General features: G+C 42.4%; 1 protein-coding gene across 1 annotated transcript in view; it reads left to right on the top strand.

Annotated features, from left to right (window-relative positions):
* Nucleotides 1-18,266, top strand: part of Manba (mannosidase, beta A, lysosomal) — a 42,896-nt gene that overhangs the window by 11,779 nt on the left and 12,851 nt on the right. Inside the window, exons 4-11 of the mRNA XM_013023749.1 lie at nucleotides 1,479-1,649; nucleotides 4,601-4,724; nucleotides 7,453-7,628; nucleotides 8,983-9,093; nucleotides 11,905-12,056; nucleotides 12,484-12,601; nucleotides 13,947-14,033; nucleotides 16,087-16,254. Of these exons, the coding sequence (XP_012879203.1) occupies nucleotides 1,479-1,649; nucleotides 4,601-4,724; nucleotides 7,453-7,628; nucleotides 8,983-9,093; nucleotides 11,905-12,056; nucleotides 12,484-12,601; nucleotides 13,947-14,033; nucleotides 16,087-16,254 (1,107 nt within the window). The remainder of the gene's footprint in view (nucleotides 1-1,478; nucleotides 1,650-4,600; nucleotides 4,725-7,452; nucleotides 7,629-8,982; nucleotides 9,094-11,904; nucleotides 12,057-12,483; nucleotides 12,602-13,946; nucleotides 14,034-16,086; nucleotides 16,255-18,266) is intronic.

The raw sequence follows: 18,266 nt of genomic DNA on the forward strand, positions 1-18,266 counted from the left end.
CTTTCTTTCTTCCTTTCTTTCTTCCTTTCTTTCTTTCTTTTTCTTTGTCAGTTGTGGGACTTGAATGTAGGACCTGGACACTGTCCCTTTATACTCAAGGTTAGCACTCTACCACTTGAGCCCCAGCTCCACCTCTGGTTTTCTGGTGGTTAACTGGAGATAAGAGTCTCACAGTCTTTCCTGTCCTAGCTGGCTTCCAACTGTGATCTTCAGATTTCAGCCTCCTGAATAGCAAGGATTTCAGGTGTGAACCACCTGGAACCATTTCTTGTTCCTCTCTCCCTTCCTCTCTCCTCCCTCCTTTCCTCCTTCCTTTCTTCTTTCTTTTCCTTTCCTTCTTCCTTTCGTCTTTCTTTTCCTTCTTTCTTCTTCTCTTCCTTCTTTTCTTTCCCCCCTCTTCCTCTCTTCCTCCCTTCCTCCTTCCCTCCTTCCTTCCTTTTTCCTTCTTTCCTTCCCTTTCCTTTCTCCCTCCTTCCCTTTCTCCTTCCTTCTCTTCCTGCTTCTTTCCTTCTCTCCTTCCCTCCCTCCTTCCTCTCTTCCTTCTTTCCTTCCTCTGTCTTCCCCTCCCTCCCTTCTTCCCTTCCGTCCTCTTTTCTCCCTCCCTCTTCCTCCATCCTTCCCTCCTTCCTTCCTGTCTTCTTTGTTTCCTTCCCTTTCCTTCCTTCCTATTCCTTTCTTATCTCTCTGTCTCCTTCTTTCCTTTCCCTCCCTCCCTCTCTCCCCCTTTCTTTTTTTACTCTCCCTCTTTCTTTACTTTCTTCTCTTCCCTCTCTTCCCTCCTTCCTCTCTCCTCTTTTTTCCTCTCTCCCCCCTCTTCTTACTATTTCCCTCTCTCCCTTTCTCTCGCTCCCCTTCCTCTCTCCCTCCCCCGACCTTGTGACAGGGTCTTGCTCTGTAGCCCAGGCTGGTTTAGGTGAAGAGTTCATTACATTTCAAGTGACCAATAGTTATTACGAGTAATTTATTTTTTGATGTATGCTCAAACTCATGCTCATCAGCCTCCTGCTTTGGCTTTACAGGTTCTGGAGTTACCGACAAGCCCCATCATGTCCAGCAAGGGTACATTATTTTTTACAACAAAAATAACTTATGACTTAGAAATGCATGCTAGGCATTCCTGAGAGTCAGGTTGTCATGAAGTGTCTAGAGACTTTTGACAGTTCAAGGCCACGTGCACATAGCCAAAGCGGACATTCCAGGACTAAAGATATTTTCTGCTCTGTTTCCCTGGGGCTATTATTCTGTCAGTAAAAATAGAAGGAGGAACCTAGAAATCTGGGTTTGGAGGCATCTAGATATAACTACAAGTGGACCACTCAGGTCTGTTGCGGTGTTCTAGAGGATTGCTTCCAGCCAGTGAGGCTAGTCCTAGATTTGAATTCCGTTTACATCTTCCATGCATTCTAACTTTCTCTACAAAATACATATGCAGAATGACTTCTCGATCATGGGTTGTTTGTTCTTTCCTTTCAATTCAGAGCTTTGATGTTTCCAACATCATCAGTGATGTGAACTCCCTGGAGCTGCGTTTCCAGTCAGCGGTCCGCTACGCAGAGCGGCAGAGCCAAGCTCATACCCGCTACCAGGTGCCCCCCGCGTGCCCTCCGCCTGTGCAGAAAGGCGAGTGCCACGTCAACTTTGTGCGAAAGGTAATGCTGCTCTTGCGACTGTATAGGCTCCTCTAGCCGTGAGCCCGGGGTGTACCTGCTCAGGCTAGGACGTGTTGGTTTGGACTCTCACACGCAGTACAGAATCTGCCTGGGCACTAGTGGCTCACACCTATAATCCTAGAAACTGAGGTCAAACATCACTAACTGCAAATGTAATTCGGTGGAGTTCTTGTCACAATTAAACACCCTCTCCCTGACAAAAATATCCAGAAGTAGAGCTGTGGCTCAAGTGATAGAGTACTAGCCTGGAGCAAAAAAAAATAAGCTCAAGGATAGCTCCCAGGCCCTGAATTCAAGCCCCAGGACACCCTTAAAACAAAACAACCACCAAAAAACAGTAGAGAATCTCCTGATCTCTCAGTAGACTTAAACTTTTGCATTTGAACCCAAAAGATGACATTTAGGGACACTCGGTGTTTCCGTTTCCTTCCTGAAGCATGTTTCAGAACATAGATAACACCAAGAAAAGGAGAAAAAAAATGTGCCTGATTATGTAACTTTATATATAAAATTTTATTATTTTTATAGTTTTTATGGTACTGGTATTTGAATCTTACCTTCAATTAAAAAACAGTTTGGTGCTGGGAAATTGGCTTAGTGGTAGAGCGTTAGTGTAGCATGCATGAAGCGCTGGGTTCGATTCCTCTGTACCACATACATAGAAAAAGCCAGAAGTGGCGCTGTGGTTAGCCTTAAGCAAAAGAAGCTGAGGGACAGTATGCAGGCCCTGAGTTCAAGCCCCAGGACTGGCAACAAACAAACAAACAAAAACTAAAACCTCTCTATTCCTCACTTTTACCATAATAATAAAAACTTTAAAACAAACGAGCTGGTAATGGAGGCATGACTCAAGTGCTAGGGTGCCAGCTTTAAGTGAAAAAGCTAAGGGAGAGTACAGGCCTCTGAGTTCAAGTCCCAGTGCCTGCATGCATACACACACGTGTGCGCGCTCACACACACATGCACACAAAAGAACCATTTCCTTCCTTTGAGCTGAAACGTTGGTAATTGTGTAATATGACATTGTATGTCTTGATTCCTCAGGTAGGTAATCATGCCAATAAGATTGGTTACAATCTCTGCCAATCATGTCAGTGATTGTTTTGACATCTACGTTCAGAAACAAGGACTTCTTGATTCATAATTCAAGAGGGAGGGGTGAAGAAGTCTAGCTAACTGTTTAAAACATTTCCGACAGTTCCTCATTCTTTATCGTTATATTTAGCATAGTGTATAGGTCTAGAGATGTTTCAGAGAGATAGGAAAAGAATATCTAGTGAAACATAGTTGTTCATGCCTGTATTTGAAGCATGCAAGAAGACAAGCTGAAAGAGAGAGAGAGAGAGAGAGAGAGAGAGAGATACTGTATTGTTCCAATGTAGTTTGCTTTTGAAGAATATAAAACTTCGTAATTGGATTTCAAGGTCTTAGAACATCACTGTCAAATTTAGCTACACTGCCTAGGTAGAGAGACTTGGACTATTGTAATCATTTTCTATTGTGTATTGTGAGCTACACCCAAGTTTTTGGATCCTAGCTGCATTTGTTGGCCCTGTTTCTGCCAGACCTGCATGAAGTGTGGTTTTGCAGGGTGCCTCTGGCTCTCAGCATCTGCTGAGGGGAGAGGTGCTGCGGACCTCGCTGTGGTCCCCGTGGGCCATGGCCAGGGCTGAGGGCTGATCTGGAGCTCATTGGTTCTTGGCAGGCCCTGTGCTGCTGCAGGACACAGCAGCTGGCTCGCCCTAGGCCAGCGGAGGGCAGGAGAGCGTGTCCAAAGCAGAACATGCAGACTTTCCCATCTAATTTTGGAAATGACATCATCTCTGCTCCTTCGGTTGGTAGTTTGTGGATCTCTTTGTTTAGTACATACTTGGAGAGAAGAACACATGGTGTGAGCACCAGGAGGGGCTAATTATGTCACAGTATGGCACGTGTGTGTGCACACATTCATGTATTCACACAGAGTTAGGGACTCAACTATGTTCCTCAAATTCTCATGTTGTAACTTCCCATGTTTCAGAATGTAACTCTATTTTGGATAGTCTCTGTGTGTGTGTGTGTGTGTGTGTGTGTGTGTGTGTGTATACCAGTACTAGGAGTTGAATTCAGGGCCTGGATAATGTCCCTGAGCATTTTTGCTCTACCACTTTAGCCACAGCTCCAATTCTTGCTTTTTTGGTGGTTACTTGGAGATATGAGTTTCATAGATTTTTCCTTCTCCGGGTTGATTTTGAATCTTGATCCTCAGATCACAGCTAAAGTTATAGTAGCTAAGATTTGCAGGCGTGAGCCACCAGTGCCTGGCTCGAGACAGTCTTTAAAAAAAGGCGTGTAAGTTAAAATGAGGTGGTTAGGTTGAACCCTAACCCAGCACCACTGGTGTCTTTGTAAGAGGAAATTGGATGCTCAGGGAGACGACAGGGCTGCCACCTGGGCACGGAAGACCAGGAGAGACAGCGGGAAAATGGCTGCCAAGGCGAGAAACACTTCAACCACCCAAACCTTCAGATGCTTTGATCCGGGACCTGTGGCTCCTGACCAAGACAAGATGAATTTCACCAGGCAAAGCCAAGTAGTGGATGGTGTGGTTGTGGCAACTTTTTTTAACAATAATTTTTTTATTGAGATTAATTGATTACATACATTTCACAGTATTGTGGGATAGTGATATTTAAAGTCACAAACACATTTTAACCTTCACAAGGCAAATGGTCATTATCATGGTCTATAATGTTTGTGAATTCTTCGAGCTTTGACTATACAACTATTTCTTCCACATCGGGTGATATGTGTGATTGTGGCGACTTTAGCAAACCCATATGCAGGTTCATAGGTCATCTTTGAATGAAAGGGCTGTCATAATGTTTAAACTTCTGAGTAATCTATGTGTCTTCTTTTTCTTCTTCTTTTTTTTTGCCTTGAAATCATAGGAACAGTGCTCCTTTAGCTGGGACTGGGGCCCTTCTTTTCCAACCCAGGGAATCTGGAAAGATGTGAGAATTGAAGCCTATAATATTTGTTATCTGAGTTACTTCACATTTTCCCCAATATATGGTAAGCTAACAATAGCGATTTCTTGCCTTTTTTTTAAAGTCTTGTCTTTGCTACTAAATTTAAATTTATAATTTGAATATATAAATAAACTTTTCAGAGACCTAGTTTTTAAAATAATGTGACACATCCAATGTATACAAGAGAAATAGATACAGACTGTGACTTGTCATAAAAGTTTATAATACACCAGGCACCAGTGGCTCATGTCTGTAATCCTCACTACTCTAGAGGCTGAGATCAGAGGATATCAATTCAAAGCCAGCCTGGCAGGAAAATCCTTGAGACTGTTATCTCCAATTAAGCACTGGAAAATCAGATGTGTCACTGCTCAAAGTAGTAGAGTTGTAGCCTTGAGTGAAAAAACTCAGAGACAGAGCCCAGCCTCTGAGCTCTGCCCCAGATCCCAGCCACTTGAACATCTCTATTTCTGGCTTTTTGGTGGTTAATTGGAAATAAGAGTCTCATAGACTTTCTTGCCCAGGCTGACTTTGAACTGCAATCTTCAGTTCTCAGCTTCCCGAGTAGCTAAAATTACAGCCGTGAGCCACCAGCTCCCAGCTCATCCTTATTTGGGGGGAGATTTTTTCATTAGGTCTTTTTGCCTTTGTTTCAATTTTGAGGATTTTTTTTTTTTTTTGTCGGCTGACAAGAAGCTCTTGCCATCCACGGAAGAAAGGGAAGACAGCTGTTATAACTATGCGCCTGTCTTTCTGGCCATTTCAAATATTAGTTCTTTGAGAAGCAGCTGCTTAAATCTGCCTTGGAATTCTGATGGGAGTCTGGGTCAGTATCTACGTCGGGATTTCCACATTCCATGATTGGGTTATGGCAGTGTGGCGCCATTGCTTTTTCTTTCTATGCTCAGGACCCCTGAGAGGAGAGAGCTGCAAAAACTCAGCATGGCAAAGAGAATCTAGGCAGCTCACTCCGAACAGCCCTCTCCACCAACAGGATGAAGCCTCGTTTTCATTTTTCATAAGCAAACTACTGGCATTTATAGATCTGTCCCCTGCTGACCTGAGCAGTCTCTGTCAATGCCCTTCCATTTCTTTACTTGTCCTTAAACCCCACCTGCCACTACAGTTCTTAACCATTTTCTCTGTGCATTCTTTCTCTAAGTGCATAGAAATAGAATTCTGTTGTTTTCTGGCCTGGGGAATAATTGTTAGTGCTTGTCAGTGTTTACAAACAGTAATTATTCAAAAGTATCCTTCCCTTGTTAGACAGAAATGCTCCACGCTATAATCCTGACTACTCAGGAGGCTGAGATCTGCCAATTGTGGTTCAAAGCCTGGGCAGGAAAGTCCTTGAGATTCTATCTCCATTTAACCACCAAAAAGCCATAAGTAGAGTTGTGGCTTAAATGGTAGAATACCAGCCTTGAGCAAAAATGCTAAAAGAGAACCCTGAGTTCAAGCCTTAGTACTTGTATAAAAGAGAAGAAAGGAAGGAAGGAAGGAAGGAAGGAAGGAAGGAAGGAAGAAAGGACGGTTGCTATTTTCATGCTTTGGGGGTTCAGAGCTGAGATTTTGAGGCATGGAGTTGCTACACAGCCATTCTATAGCTGGTGGAGGGTCTTTTCCTTTTTTCTAAAGATTCTCTTATTAAGAGGCCAACCTCTCCTTGTAATTCCCAGCAAAGGCTGTGTTTCCTATGAAGTGTGAATTCGGACTGTGAAAGGCAAATCCTACCTTTGCTGTTATTTTTCCTAACTGTTCATGTATGAGTCCTGCCAGGTCCCGCTGATGAGTGTGGACATGTTAGCATCGTTTTTTAGTAGCTGCCTCCAAAGGGGCAGACGGAAGGAAATGAGCACTAGAGCCAAGCAGCTCAGGTCCTTGTCCTGAGCTTTGGCTGAGGAGACTGAGCAGGAATGTGGGGAGCTACCTTAGCTACAAGGAGAACTTCTAATGGCTCTGGGTTCTTTGACTATAAATTAAATAGTTTTTTACAAAATAGGTTTAAATGTGGAAGTACCTCATTCCCTTGAAGCCAGACATCATATGATTAGATGTTGATATTGATGTGCATTCCTCATGGATGCTAGACAAGTGCTTTACTACCGAGCCATGTCCTCAGCTTTGTTTTAGAGAATGTTAAAGTCTAATACATTTGGCACAAACTGGATTTGTCTTATGATACTTTGATCCTTTGGATAGCAGAATAGCACTTATTTATACAGGCTGGGTATCTTCTTATTCTTTCTAGAACCTTCCATCCAGGTTAGACACTGGTGCTTTGTGAACCTACCACTGAAAGTTCCAAATGCCACTGGAAAAAGGGAAGTTGATATAAAATATATAATTTTAGTTATTGTTCAGAATGAAGAGTTAACTTCTATAGACCAAAATAATATTCCCACTGAACTTGTTAAGACAGAATTGTGAGGCACTTCCTGGTTTAGAAAATGTTTTGGTCCTGGGCTGGGAAGGTGGCTCAGCGGTAGAGCGTTTGCCTTGCGTGCATGAGGCCCTGGGTTCGATTCCTTAGTACCACATAAGCAGAAAAAAAAAGCCAGAAGTGGTACTGTGGCTCAAGTGGTAGAGCGCTAGCCTTGAGCTGAAGAGCTGAGGGACAGCGCCCAGGCCCAGAGTTCAGGCCCACAACTGGACCCCCCCCCCAAAAAAAAGAAAATGTTTTGGTCCTATCTTCAATGAATCCTAAAAAATGCAGGATTATGCTTATCATATACATATATGTATATATATTTTTTCTCTTTATGCTATAGATAACACTGCCCGGGCGTGGAGTCTTGAAATAGAATCTTCTTTTGATGTTATCAGTTCAAAACCAGTTGGTGGCCAAGTGATTGTAGCCATCCCTAAACTACAAATACAGAAGACATACAACATCACTCTGCAACATGGGAAAAGGACTGTTAAGCTGGTTGTGAAAATTAACAAGGTTAGTACCTGGACTTTCTGACAAGCAGTGCACGAAAGCAACCATTGCTCAACAGAAATGGGGAGAGAGAAGGGACAGACTATGAAAAATCCACTCTGTTATTTTCCTTCATTTCCCACTCTCTCTTTCTCTCTCTTTCTTTCTCTCCCTCTCTCTCTCTCTCTCCCCCCCCCCCCTCTCTCTCATTTTGGGGTTGGCCGTGGGGCTTGTACTCAAGGCCTGGGCACTATCTCTGAGCTCTTTTACTCAAGGCTAGTACTCTACCACTTTGAGCCATAGCACCACTTCCACTCTAGTGGTTTATTGGAGATAAAAGTCTTACAACCTGGCCAGGCTGGCTTTGAACCACAATTTTCAGATCTCAGCATCCTGAGTAGCTAGGATTACACGTATAAGCCACCAATGTCCAGCCATTTTCTGCTCTATTTTTTTTTTTTTTTTGGTCAGTCGTGGGCCTTGAACTCGGCCTGATCACTGTCCCTCAGCTCTTCAGCTCAAGGCTAGTGCTCTACCACTTGAGCTACAGCGCCACTTCTTGTTTTCTGGTGGTTTATTGGAGATAAGAGTTCCACAGACTTTCCTGCCCGGGCTGGCTTTGAACCATGATCCTCAGATCTCAGCCTCCTGAGTAGTTAGGATTACAGGTGTGAGCCACAGGTACCCAGCTTTTCTGCTCTATTTTTAACTTCTCCTTTTGTGAGTATGAGCTCAGGATTGATTTTTCTCAAATTTAAAGAAGAAAATGGTGATAGTGGGATTAACTTGGCCACCTTGCTTCTCAAGAAGTCAGTTTTGCCAGGTAGTAGTGCTGGGGGTGGCTTGTGCCTGTAAGCCTAGCTACTCAAGAGGCTGAGATCTGAGGGTCTCTGTTTGAAGCCAGCTACAGCAGGAAAGCCTGTGAGACTCTGATCTCTAATCAACAGAAAAGCCAGAAGTGTAGCTCAAGTGATAGAGCACTTGTCTGGAGCTAAACAGCTAAATCAACCGTGTCCAGGTTCTGAGTTCCAGTCCCAGTATTGGCTCTGAGTTCCAGTCCCAGTATTACTCTACACAAAGAGTGTAGAGTAAATGTGAGCTTGATAGAGTGAGAAGAACAGTTTTTTTCCCCCCGAATACCCATGTTATTCCGTTCTTTCCCCTTCAATTGCAATGTACTTATCTCAAAGTAAGTTGGCCTTAAAATATTATAGTGTGTTGGCATGATGTGGCATAATATAGAGTTATACTGTTTTAAAACCTAGAGTTTCTACGCTTGATTCTGAAAAATGCTCTAATGATTACCATGTTCTAAGTGATTCTTTCTTTCTGAAAATATGGGATCTTCCTTGAAGTAACATATCTATTTTTTTAAAAGAATATTGCTGTGGAAACTTGGTGGCCCCATGGGCATGGGAACCAGACGGGGTACAACATGACGATTCTTTTTAAACTGGATGGAGGCTTAAACATTGAGAAATCAGCTAAGGTAAGCTGAACTAATGTTTTTAAAGTTTTATTTCTTGATAAAATAGCAATACAAGCATTTGAAGGAAAAGAAGAAACTAGCAGAACTTATAAAATCCCTGCTCAGAGTGGTTTTATATCACTCCAAAGCTTCTCTGTGTATATACTTATATTTCTTATTTTTATTTTTTGCCAGTCCTGGGGCTTGAACTCAGGGCCTGGGTACTGTCTCCGAGCTTCTTTTGCTCAGGGCTAGCACTCTATCACTTGAACCACAGCACCACTTCTGGCTTTTTCTGTTTATGTGGTACGGAGGATTTGAACCCAGGCTTCATACATGTTAGACAAATGCTCTACCATTAAGCCACCTTCCCAGCCCCTATATTTATATTTTTAAATGGATCAGACCTTACCTGTTATTTTGGTATTTTATTTTCTCTCTTTCTTTTTCTATCTGTCTCTCACTCTTTCTCTCTTTTTTTCCAGTGCTGGAGTTTGAACACAGGGTCTCACATATGCTAGACAAGCATTCTACCATTAAGCTACATTGTCATTACTCCCATTTCTCCTTTTAAATTGTACACTGTATCTAAGTAATACACATGTATAACTTTAAACATTGCTTGAGGCTTCACATGCAAAATAGGATCCCTAGCTTAACTCTTCTAATTCCTATTTCCTAAATCCCAGAAAATTAAAACACCACCTCATTAACTTTTACTTATTCTTTTGCTATTTACCTTTATTTTCCAAAATACCATGCTTCTACTGACTAGTGTTTTCTAATTTTTCTAGTCCAGATTGGGATTTGGTTCTAAGAACTGGAACAATCTGCACATTTTTTTACTTGTTAGCTATAGGTTGCTTAAGCCATTAAGTGGTATTTCTTTATATAAAAAGACTAGGGACAGCAAAAATGAGCGGTTGGGTCTGGTTTATAATAGTCATTGCATAATAGCAACTATGTTTCCTCCTTCCTGACTGCCTCCCTTCCTCCCTCCCTTCCTTCCTTCCTTCCTTCCTTCCTTCCTTCGTTCCTTCATTCCTTCGTTCCTTCCTTCTTTCCTTCCTTCCTTCCTTCCTTCCTTCCTTCCTTCCTTCCTTCCTTCCTTCCTTCCCTCTCCCTCTCTTTCTTTTGACAATACTGGGACTTGAACTCAGGGCCTGGGTACTATCCCTTAGCTTTTTTGTTCAAAGCCTGTGCTTGAATAACACTTGAACTACAGTTCCACTTCCAGCTTTTCTTTGGTGATTAATTGGAGATTAGAGTCTCACGGACTTTCTTGCTCAGGCTGACTGTGACCCTGAATCCTCAGATCTCAGCCTCCTGAGAAGCTAGGATTACAGACATGAACCACTAGCACCTGGCCTTCTCTGTTTTTGTTCACTCCTGCTCCATTTCTTCTGAGACCGTGTGTATATGTGTATGTGTGTACAGCAGGAGGCCCATGTTCTGGTCTTGTGTGAAGGGCATTTATTCCCATGTCTCAGAGAGGGTGTGGGCTCTCTTACATGTTCATTTGCTGGGTCTTCATGAGAATGGTAAAAGTAGGGAGTCATTCCAGCTTGCTTCAGAGCAAAGGAGAGAACATGTGGTAGCTCATTCTTTACCCCTTAGGCCAATATGCTTGCATCATTGTTTATTGATGTGAAGATGTCAGCGTGTAAAATGAGGGGCAAAAGTGGTGGAAAAGATGTACTGCCCACCCCCTGCATCCTGGCACATGTGTGAAACATGAGGTTGAAGCATTCCTTATTTTTGGAGGCTCATTTGGTCATCAGTATTGAGCACACTATGTGTGTGGGTGCTGTGCCAGGGATTGCTGGTACATCTTGGGATTAGACACTGCTCTCATTTCTCCATGAAACCTTACGAGTGCCAATACTCTGGTTGGGAAGTGGAATTGATTGAAGAAACACTTGTAATAAAAAAAAATAATGGAGGGCTGGGAAGGTAGCTTAGCGGTAGAATGCATGCCTTGCAAGCATGAGGCCCTGGGTTAGATTCCTCAGCACCACATAAACAGAAAAAGCTGGAAATGGCGCTGTGGCTCCAGTGGTAGAGCACTAGCCTTGAGCTGAAGAGCTGAGGGACAACGCCCAGACCCAGAGTTCAGGCCCCATGACCAGCAAAAAAAAGTAATGGACACTCTAGAGAAATAGAGGCTTGTAGAGTGGGGGATTCTGGGAACACCACTGGGGCAGGCAGTGCCGTGTTCTGAGGAGTAAGTTGAAATTTTCAATGTAGCAGAGCATTGATTTCATCTAGGGTCCAGTTCATTTTCTCCATTGATTAAAGAATTAAAGGGCAGGAAAAATGTTTGAATCAGGAAAGTGTTTGAAGTAGACAGAAACAGGCTTATATCAAAGTGAAAGTAACAGGAAAAAATACACCAAACAAGGCAACCCAAAATCAGTAGCTTTTCTGTATATCAACAATGTACTAAGGCTAAGGAAAAAACTCAGGAAAATAATTTCATTCACAGTAGCCACAAAAAAAGCCCTGAAGTATAAACTTAATCATAGAGGTGAATAAAAACCTCTCCAAGGCAAACTGTAAAAACCCTAGAGAAAGAAATTGAAGACAGCCTTGAGTGAAAAAGCTAAGTGCCAGGGCCCGAGCTGTGAGTTCAAGGCCCATTTCCAGCAGAGAGAGGCAAAAAGGAGAGAGAAAACATGTGAAATTTGCATTTCCACACAAATTGCTTGGTAGCAAGTAGGAAAATTAACATTGGACTACTTATTGCGTTGCTACAAAACTGTGCTTCCGTTTTTAGAAGTCAATTTTGCTTTCATAAATTTGAAGTCAAATATTTAATTCTTTTCTTGACAGGTTTATTTTAGAACAGTAGAACTTATAGAAGAGCCTATAAAAGGATCTCCTGGTCTCAGTTTCTACTTCAAAATCAATGGATTGCCCATATTCTTGAAAGGCTCCAACTGGATTCCAGCAGATGCCTTCCAGGATCGAGTAACCTCTGACTTGTAAGTTTCTGGCTCTGTGTATGTGTGTGTGTGTGTGTGTGTGTGTGTGTGTGTGCGCGTGTGTGCCAGGCTTGGAGCTTGAACTCAGGGCCTGGGCACTACCCCCTGAGCTTTTGTGCTCAAGGCTAGTGCTCTACTACTTGAGCCACAACTGTACTTCTGGCTTTTTGCTGGTTAATTGGAGATAAGAATATTGAAGACTTGTCTGCCTGGGCTGGCTTCAAACTGCAATCCTCAGACCTCAGCCTTCTGAGTAGCTGGGATTACAGATGTGAGCCACCGGCACGTGACTACCATCAGGATTTTTTTTTAAGTATGTAATTTTAACAGAGATTTAAAATGTGTCGCTAAAATTGTTTAAAAATATATTACCACATTTCTAAAATAACAGCTATTTGCTGATTTATTTTTATAATTTCTTCTGCAGGTTGCAGCGCCTTTTACAGTCTGTGGTGGATGCCAACATGAATATACTTCGGGTGTGGGGAGGCGGGATTTATGAGCAGGATGGATTCTACGAACTGTGTGACAAGCTAGGAATCATGGTGAGTAGTGGGTAAGTTAGGGTGTTTCAGCATGGCCCCAGTGTGGGGTAGACACTGTGCTTTGTTTCTCTGCGTGGTCAGGGGAATAGTGACATGGTATAAACTCAGAACCACATTCCTAACAAATTCGGTTATCTATGTGTGTATTTATTTGTTTGTTTGTTTTATTTTTGAAAGTCCTGAGATAAAACTCAGGGCCTGAGTGCTGTCCCTAAGCTTTTTCACCTCAAGGCTAATGCTCTACCACATGAGCCACAGCTCTGCTTTTTGCTCTTTTGTGTGTGATTAGTTGGAGGTAAGATCTCATGGACTTTCCTGCCCGGGCTGCCTTGTCCATGCTCAGAGAGTCCATATGTGGTGGAGTCAAAATTCTCATTAAGATGGACTGTTGGGCTGGGAAGGTGGCTTAGTGGTAGAGTGCTTGCCTTGCATGCATGAGGTTCTGCGTTTGATGCTTCAGCACCACATAAACAGAAAAAGCAGGAAGTGGTGCTATGGCTCAAGCCTTGAGCTGAAGAGCTCAGAGACAGCTCCCAGGCTCAGGTCCTGTTCACTGTCCCTGAGCTTTTTTGTTCAAGGCTGGTACTCTACCACTTTGAGCCATAGCTCTTCTTTTAGTTTAAGTCTCTGGAGGATAAGAGTCTCATGAACTTTCTTGCCTGGGATGTTTTCGAACCATGATCTTCAGATCTCAGCCTCCTGAGTAGCTAGGATTACAAGTGTGAGCCATCAGTATCCAGCTTTTAACTTCCGTATCAGCTGGCCTTCTTCATTATTCATTGTTTCAGTATTACAGTGAGCATTTTGGTTGTGTAAAGATAATTCCATAGTAAGTATGAGTTGTTTTTTTTTAAATAATCGGGTACATCGTGTGTGTGTGTGTGTGTGTGTGTGTGTGTGTGTGTGTGTGTGTGTGTGTGTGTACGTACTAGGGTTCGAAACAGATACTCAACAACTGAGCTAAGTTTATTAACTATTATTAAGTGTCTCTTAATCACAAAGTTTATGAACTGTTATTAAGTGTCTCTTAATCACAAATGCTGGGTGGAAATTAGAAATGAAGAGAAAACTGGGAAAAGTTGCATTCTGTTTTCCCTCAACACCCTTGTTCTTTATAAATTCTCCTTTCTTATCTCTTGTGTCTACCTGATGTTTGCTTGGGGTTTCTAACCCTAGCTCAGTTCTGGAACATTCTGAGGTCTGGAAATGCCTCTTCTGTGGGTGCCATTCATCAGGGATCTGCGATTTCCTTTATGTGGAAAGCGACTGTCCCAAGTCCAGAAGGAAGCCTTCCTGTCCCTGTAAGAAAACCTGGAAGTGCTTTGTCTGCTTTTTTGGTTTACAGGTGTGGCAGGATTTCATGTTCGCCTGTGCTCTTTATCCAACGGAGAAGGACTTCCTGAGCTCAGTGGGAGCAGAAGTCACTCACCAGGTACATTGTTATCACCTGTGATCAGAGAAAACATGCATGTTTTAGTTTTGCAAGGTCACCTTATTTCTCTGATCTTTATTAAACCCCATGAAAAATTCCACCATCAGATAATTGGTGCCTTAGGCCTTTCCAGTCAGTATTCACAACACCTTTTTGCTGAACAACTCCTGGATTTATAACCAGTCCCAGAATCACTGCCTTCCTTCTCCCATCTACCTGTTTACCTGGCTTCTCTGCTTGGAGCATCACAAATAGAATCCATTCAAACCCCACTTAGCTCCTTTCCCCAGCCTCATGTTTACAGTTCTTCCAAATGATAATGCCATGGCAAACAATAATGTCAGCCTGAGTTGTTCTGGACCAAAACTTTAAGGTGCTTCTTGACTCCATGTCTCACTTTGCATTCTACATACATCTGTTTGTATGTGTAGATATGGGAGCATAAGAAAGTGATGCTATGCTGTCTCTACCCATTGAAAAGGCCTAGAAACAATGGTCAACTTAGTGATACTGAGTATCGTTACAGTGAAATAGTCTTTTATGAAGAGAAAGGCTTCTGCCAAGTGTGGTGAGGTGTTCCTGTCATTCCAGCTACTTAGAGATTAAGACAAGGGAATCACTGGAGTCTAGCTCAAGGCAGCCTGGGCAGCACAGTGTGACTTTATCTCAAGAAAAAACAATCAGCCAAGCCTGGCGATGCATATCTGTAATCCTAGCTATTCACGAGGCAGATATGGGAATATCATGTTGGGAGCTGGCCCCTTGCCAAAGCAGGAAACCCTATCTGAAAAAGAGAACCAGCAGTAGAGCACTTGCCTAGCAAGCATAAGGTCTAGAGTTCAAACCTAAGTACCACCCACAAGAAAAAAAAAACAACAAAAAACAAACAAACCAAAAAAACACCTCCACGCCACACAAAACACAGGTGTTATTTTGAAAAGGGAAACGTTTCTCCTACCGTTTCGTGTATCTGTTTTTTAGCTTCTTGCTGTAAGAAGAGCTTTGGTATCTCAGTGATGTAATAGGGCCCAAACCTACTGCAGAAAAATGTCCCTTGACCACTCCCTCCTGTGTCTTTCTCAAAGACTTAATTGTGTGCCTCTGCTTGTATGGATGGAAAGGCAGGGCTTGGCCTTGCCTATCCTGTGAAGAACAGATCCAGATGGTGTCTCTGGAGGCCGGGCTTCTCAGCGGGTTCGCTAGTGTGCTCTTCTGCGCTCTTTTTGGAATGTCCTCTACTTCAATTGGTTCCATGGGACGTGGCATGGGAAGCTGGTTCAGGAAAAGTCCCAATCTACTCTTCTAATGCTCACTTGTTTTATAAAACTTTCTCTAAGTCTTCTTCTACTTTCCTCTCTGTCTCTCTCTCTCTTTTTTTTTAAATTGTGAAAATACCGTACAAAGGGATTACAATTACATGGGGAAGATAACGAGTACATTTCTTATCAAGCATTGTTGTTGCCTCCTCCTTTGTTTCCCCTTCCCATACCCCCCCCAACCGATCCTCCCCACCCTCCACCAAAGTTGTAAAGTTTGTTTTTCGACATAACGACTTGTACATCTCATTGTTGCAATGGGTCCACCTGTATCCATATTTAAACTATTTGTTTTTTCCCTTCCCCTCCACATCTGTCTCTCTTTCTTTTGTTTTGAGTTTTGTTGGTACCAGGTTTCTTCTTTTGAACTCAGCTGGTGCTCTTATCACCTGAGCCACGCCTCCAGTCTAACATTTTGCTGGCAAATTGGAGATCAAGTTGCACGGACTTTTCTTCCCAGACTAGTAAAGATCCCAGTCTCCTGAGAAGTTAGGATTCTAAGATGTCAATCACCAGCAGTTTTTTTTTTTCTTAATGTCTTAAAAGAGGTTATATTTTCATCAGCTTTTAATACAGCAGAGAAAAGGAATGCTGTCTTATCAATGTTAAATCTAGGTAAGAGGAACTTCAGAGGATTCATAAACTATCTCCACAAAACATTTTCTAGTGAGTATCTGGCTATAACTAGCTCTTCAGTTAAGCACTGGAAAGTTATTTTGTGTGTTTTTAATTTTCAGATCAAGAGATTGAAGTCTCATCCTTCTATCGTCCTGTGGAGTGGCAATAATGAGAACGAGGCGGCACTCATGATGAACTGGTATTCTATAAATCCCAGTCAGTTGCACACCTACATCAAAGACTACGTGACTCTCTACGTGAGAAACATCAGGGCACTTGTCCTGGAAGTAAGGAGTGGGTCTGTAATGCAGCAGAATTTAAGAATGTGCCGTTAGCTGGGCATTGGTGGCTCACGCCTGTAATCCTAGCTACTCAGGAGGCTGAGATCTGAGGATTGTGGTTGGAAGCCAGCCCAGGCAGGAAAGTCCTTGAGATTCTTATCTCCAATTAACCACCAAAAAGCCAGAAGTGGCTTCAATAGTAGAGTGCCAGCCTTGAATTCTAGCTCTAGTACTGGCACATACACAAAAGAGAGGATGTGCTCTTGCATTGAATAAGGTAAATATGGGTATAGTGTGTTTTATGCTCCTATTTAGAGCAGTCTTCAAAAGCATCATTGGAATTCCAACTCTCCACGCATGCCCAGGACTGTGCTTTCGATCAAAGATTGTCACACTTGAGTTCATACGTGGATCCAGCAGTGTAAACCATCTCTGTATTCAATGATTTAGGGACCAGCCACCTCTACCGTCCTGTAATTAATGATACATGTTCATGTAGACTTTGGTGTATATTGTGTGTGAATGAAGAAAGATTTGGCTCGCAGCTCTCCATTAGGGTCCTTCCTCTCAGTACCACTGTATGTGGTACTGATATTAATATCAGTGGTATTAATAACATTAATACATTCTGTCCTTTGTGTGAGAGGAAAGCATTGTTGCCTTTGTTTATGCCTTGAAAGATTGTTTAAAAAACTAGGGTGGAGCCAGGCATCAGTGACTCATGCCTGAAATTCTAGCTACTCAGGAGGCTGAGATCTGAGGATTGCGGTTCAAAGCCAGCCTGGGCAGGAAAGTCTGTGAGACTCTTAGCTCCAATAAACTACTCAGAAAAAGCCAGAAGTGGCACTGTGGCTCAAGCACTACAGTGCTAGTCTTGAGCTGAAGAGCTGAGGGACAGCTCCCAGGCCCAGAGTTCACTTCTGGCTTTTTGTGCTTATGTGGTACTAAAGAATTGAACCCAGGGCTTCATGCACGTTAGGCACTACCACTAAGCCACATTCCTAGCCCTATCTCTCTATTTTTTGAGGCAAGGTTTCCCTCTGTTAACCAGGCTGACCTTAAACTTGTAATCCTTTGGCCTCCTGAAGGGACTGCAGGTGTATGCAACTCTCCTTGGATTACTATTCCATTCATGAGAAGAAACTTCAGTGAGAATGAGAAATACATAGATTCAAAGTTGTGCCTTTACTGGATATATTGAGTCATTTGTTATTGAAAAATGTTTATTAATATTTAATACTTATAAGGCCAGTAAATATGTATAAGCCACTTACTTTATAATGTTTTAACTTATTTTATAATATTTTGATTGAAAAATTTAGCAAGAGTTTGGTGAGGGATTGACTCAGTTTTAGTGCTGGATGCAAAAGGTAGCTGATGAGGGAGATAAACGGTACTATTCACTTTTACCAGCTATTTGCATGGTGGGTACTTCACAGAGTTGTTTTTGTTGTTGTACTGGTACTGTTACCTGAACGCAGAGCCTTACACTCTTGATTGGCTTTTTCACTTAAAATTGGTGCTCTACCACTTGAGCCATACCTCTGCTTCTGACTTTTTGCTGGTTACTTGGATATAAGTCACTTGGACTTTTCTTGGATATAAGTCACTTGGACTTTTCTGCTCAGGCTGGCTTTGATTTGTAATCTTCAGATCTCATCTTCTTGAGCAGCTAAGATTACAGGTGTGAGCCACCAGTGCTCCGCTTTGAATAGTGGTTGTTTGGTTTCATTTTGTTTGAAATTTGTCAAAATTTTTGTTTTTTAATTGTTACCATAAAGCCAATATACAGAGGAGTTACAATTATATGTCAGGTAGTGAGGACATTTCTTTTTTGACAATGTCACCTCTTCCTTTGCTTTCTCCCAGTTTTTCCCCTCCAATCCCCACTCACAAATCCCATAATTCATTTTCAACATAGTGACTAGTGAGTATCACTGCTGCAATTGTGAATAGAGTTTTTAAAGGAGAGCAAGCAATCTATACTTTGTTCAATGAGATTGTTATCTTCAAAATCC

This window comes from Dipodomys ordii, unplaced genomic scaffold (genome assembly GCF_000151885.1).
Source record: "Dipodomys ordii isolate 6190 unplaced genomic scaffold, Dord_2.0 Scaffold70, whole genome shotgun sequence".
Classification (NCBI taxonomy): domain Eukaryota; kingdom Metazoa; phylum Chordata; class Mammalia; order Rodentia; family Heteromyidae; genus Dipodomys; species Dipodomys ordii.